At 65.6% G+C, this 3,279-nt stretch overlaps 1 protein-coding gene across 1 annotated transcript in view; it reads right to left on the reverse strand.

Annotated features, from left to right (window-relative positions):
* Positions 1–390: 390 nt before the first annotated feature.
* Positions 391–3,279, reverse strand: part of GMEB2 (glucocorticoid modulatory element binding protein 2) — a gene marked incomplete in the record, with an annotated part of 10,861 nt that continues 7,972 nt past the window's right edge. The window contains 4 exon segments of the mRNA XM_014583673.2: positions 391–527; positions 811–933; positions 1,099–1,236; positions 1,447–1,518. Coding sequence (XP_014439159.1) covers positions 505–527; positions 811–933; positions 1,099–1,236; positions 1,447–1,518 — 356 coding nt within the window.

Genomic DNA, 3,279 nt, shown 5'->3' on the forward strand with positions numbered 1-3,279 from the left:
CGCCGGGGCTACGCTCTGCGGGCCGGGGCCCAGGCCAGGCAGGGCGAGCAGCTGCAGCGGACTGACCACCTTGAGCACCGTGCTGCCGTCCTGCACGGCTGCCGTGCTCAGCACCGTGAGGCTGGGGGAGTCCGGGTGGAGCTCCACTGTGCTAGGGAAGGCGGAGCCCGAGGCAGCCAGCACCGTGTAGCCCCCGAGCAGGGGAGAGGCTGGCGAACTCGTGGGGGCGGGCTGAGGCGAGCCCTTGCTCAGGACGGTCGAGGGCAGGCTGGACACCACCTTGCCCAGCGGCACACCGGTCAGCTGGGGGACGGGCACTCCCGGGCCAAGGGCGATCTGGGCAGGCGGGGCGAGCACCTGTGAGGCCACGGCGGCCGGTCCTGAAGTGGCCCTCGCGAGCCGGGGCCGCTTTGCGGGGGGCGGCAGGGAGACGGGCGCCAGCGTCATGAGCACGTTGCTGAGGTGCTGCGACTTGTGCTTGAGCTCCGTGGCGCGCCGCCGGTGCTAGTCACACTGCTGCTCCAGGGCTGCGGGGGGACAGCGTCACCACGGGGATGGGCACAGGGCGCTGCGGGCTGAGCGTGGGCCCGGGGACAGCCAGCGCAGGCAGGCTGGCAACCGCGCCTGTCCTCGCCCTGGAAACCTCTGCCCGCTCACCTCAGAGGCCCAGCAGCTACCAGGACCTGTGCCCTGGGCCACGCCCGCCCGGGGCACTGAGGCCGCGCCCAACTTCTCTCCTGCCTGACGCACCCCCGGGCTCCAGGGCAAGCTCGCCTAAGAGGCGAGACGCAGGGACGTAACCGCGCGTACCTGCCAGGTCCCGGGCGTACTGCTCCCGAGAGCGGTCCACCTGGCACTTGTGGCCAGCCAGCACCTTCTTCACCAGGTCCAGCATGCCGAAGCTCTGCACGATGTTGTTGAGGAGCACGGCATCTTCCAGGGCCAGCGGACACGTGAGCGCCAGGCCCCCGCGGCCAGCACCCGGGTGGGGCCCGCCCAGGGGACAGCACCCAGAGCGGCCCTCTCACCACACCCCTTCTCCACCCCAGCCACGGGATGGCCCGGGGGCCCAGGACCCCCGCGGGACACCTCCCTCACCTCGGAGCTGCAGGGGCGGGTCGCGGGCCCGCTGCTGCAGGCCGCGCATGGTCTCCACCAGCTCCTGGTGGAACTCCCGGATGACCTCATCCAGCAGCCCGGCATCCCTCAGCCCCCGCCAGAAGGAAAACGCGTCATCTGTGAGAGGAGGGGGTTAGCGGGCAGGAGGGGTTGGGGTGGCGTGAAAGCAGTGCTGCAGAGGCTGGCAGGCAGGGAGGACAAGGCCTGAACGGTGGGGTGGCCGCCAAGCTCCACTCTCCCTGTGAGGACCCCATGGGGCCCAGCTGGTTCTTGGAGCCAGGCTGGGGCCTGCAGCAGCCGTGGCCCATGGCCTCCACATGCACGTACCTCCGATGGCCACGGTCCAGTCACCGGGGTCTTCGCAGGTCTCTATGGTGATGGTTGCGGGAGACCCGTTCACTGCAATGGGCAGAACGGCTGTGAGTGTCCCCGGACCAAGTGTCTACGGCTCTTAGGCTGCCTGTCCCACGCTGCGCTTTCAATCTCTCCTTCTCACTTTTTTTTTTTTTTAATTATTTTATTTATTTTTATTTATTCATTCATTTATTTTTAATTTGCCCATAGAGAGACCAGAGAGAGAGAGAGAGTGAGAGAGAGGAAAAGTGATAAAGCAAGCCACCAGGTCTCGGACTTGAACTGTGGTCAGCCATGTGGGAGTGCCCAGCGCCTTAACCACCAAGCCACCTGCTGGTCCCATCCTTTTCACTCATTTTCACAAAACTGGTAAAGACAACAGGCACAGTGCGGCCACGCCTTCCTGCCTCATGCTGCAAGTTTCCTTTCGTCTGTCTCTTTCCGTGGGGAGAATGTGCTCACTGGAGACAGGCAGCTGAAGAGAGTGAGACAGAGGGGGTGGCCACGCTGCAATCCCTCCTTCACGCTCCCCTTGGGATTTTGGGCATGCCTGGCATGATCCTGAAGCTGCTGTTCCAGAGCTCGAACCGTGCGGTCAGCCCCGCGGGATCCAGGACCCACCTCCGTGCACTGGCCATTGCAGAGTGCAGACACACCCGGGGGGGCCAGCCCGAGCACCACCCGCCACCACTCTAGCACCATGTCCTCGACAACCCGACAAGCTCACGCAGGCGGCCTGGTCTCCCTGGCTGGAGGCCACCTCTACCCGTTCGCGTCACACGGCGTCATGGCCACGGCAGATCTCAGTCTGCCCTACGTCCATCGTCCTGAGTCAGAGGGGGGACTTCACGAAAGACAAACTGCCCGTCCCGGTTCACCCTGTGAGTCCATGTTTGGCGTCCACAAAACACGCCTGCTGGGCCAGCAGGTGCTGGATCACGTATGGCCAACTACATGCCAGTCACCGTTGGCGAGCCTGTCCAGGCGCGCCGTGACGTGCTGCCCGTGAGCGTTACCACGACCTGTAATTATCTCGCACGCCGACACGCGTGTTCCCGTCTGGGCCACCACTGCCCACGCTGCCATGTGTCCCGCCATGTCCCCTGGAGGGGCTCTCACCTGACAGCCCAGCAGCCAGCCTGGGGCTTTGGTTGGAGAAGAGCCTCACATCAGACCTCCCTGGTCACTGAGGAAGGGCTGGCAGACCAGCCCACGACCACAGTGACCAAGGTGTCCCCAGCCGCTCAGGGCTCTGTGTGGCAGCCTGCTCGAGCAGGACACAGGCAGAATGAGGAGACCACTGCCACCCCGGGCCTGCGCTCCCTCCCACCAGAGACAGGGACGTCCTGCTCACTGCAGCCGACGCCCTGGGAGACAGGGACAGGGTGACAAGGACACCACAATGGGCTGCGTTTCACTCTCGCTTCAGCTCTGAAAGGGCTTCTCCACTTGCAGCCAAGGGCCCGGGGGACATTTAACCTTCTGCCCTCGCCAGAACCCCGGCCGTCAGGGAGACCCGAGCACCGAGCAGCGCCGGGTGCTGAAGTCACAGGCCGCTACCATCTGCCAGGGCCGGCGAGTTGTTCATCATAAAGATGGCCGGGCAGAAGACCCCACTCCTCCCAGCTTTGGCCTTTGGGAGGAGGCCGCGTGGGAAGACAGCCACCCACAGACGCCTGGTCCCCAGGGCCCTCGGGTTTGTCCGCCTCTGCGGGAAGCCATGAGGCCCGGCCAGCGGGGCGCAGATCAGGAGCCGTGTGGACGAGAGGCGGCCTGCACCTACCGGCCGGCGGGGCGGGCGCGGGG

Source organism: Tupaia chinensis, unplaced genomic scaffold (genome assembly GCF_000334495.1).
Source record: "Tupaia chinensis unplaced genomic scaffold, TupChi_1.0 Scaffold144472_1, whole genome shotgun sequence".
NCBI lineage: Eukaryota > Metazoa > Chordata > Mammalia > Scandentia > Tupaiidae > Tupaia > Tupaia belangeri.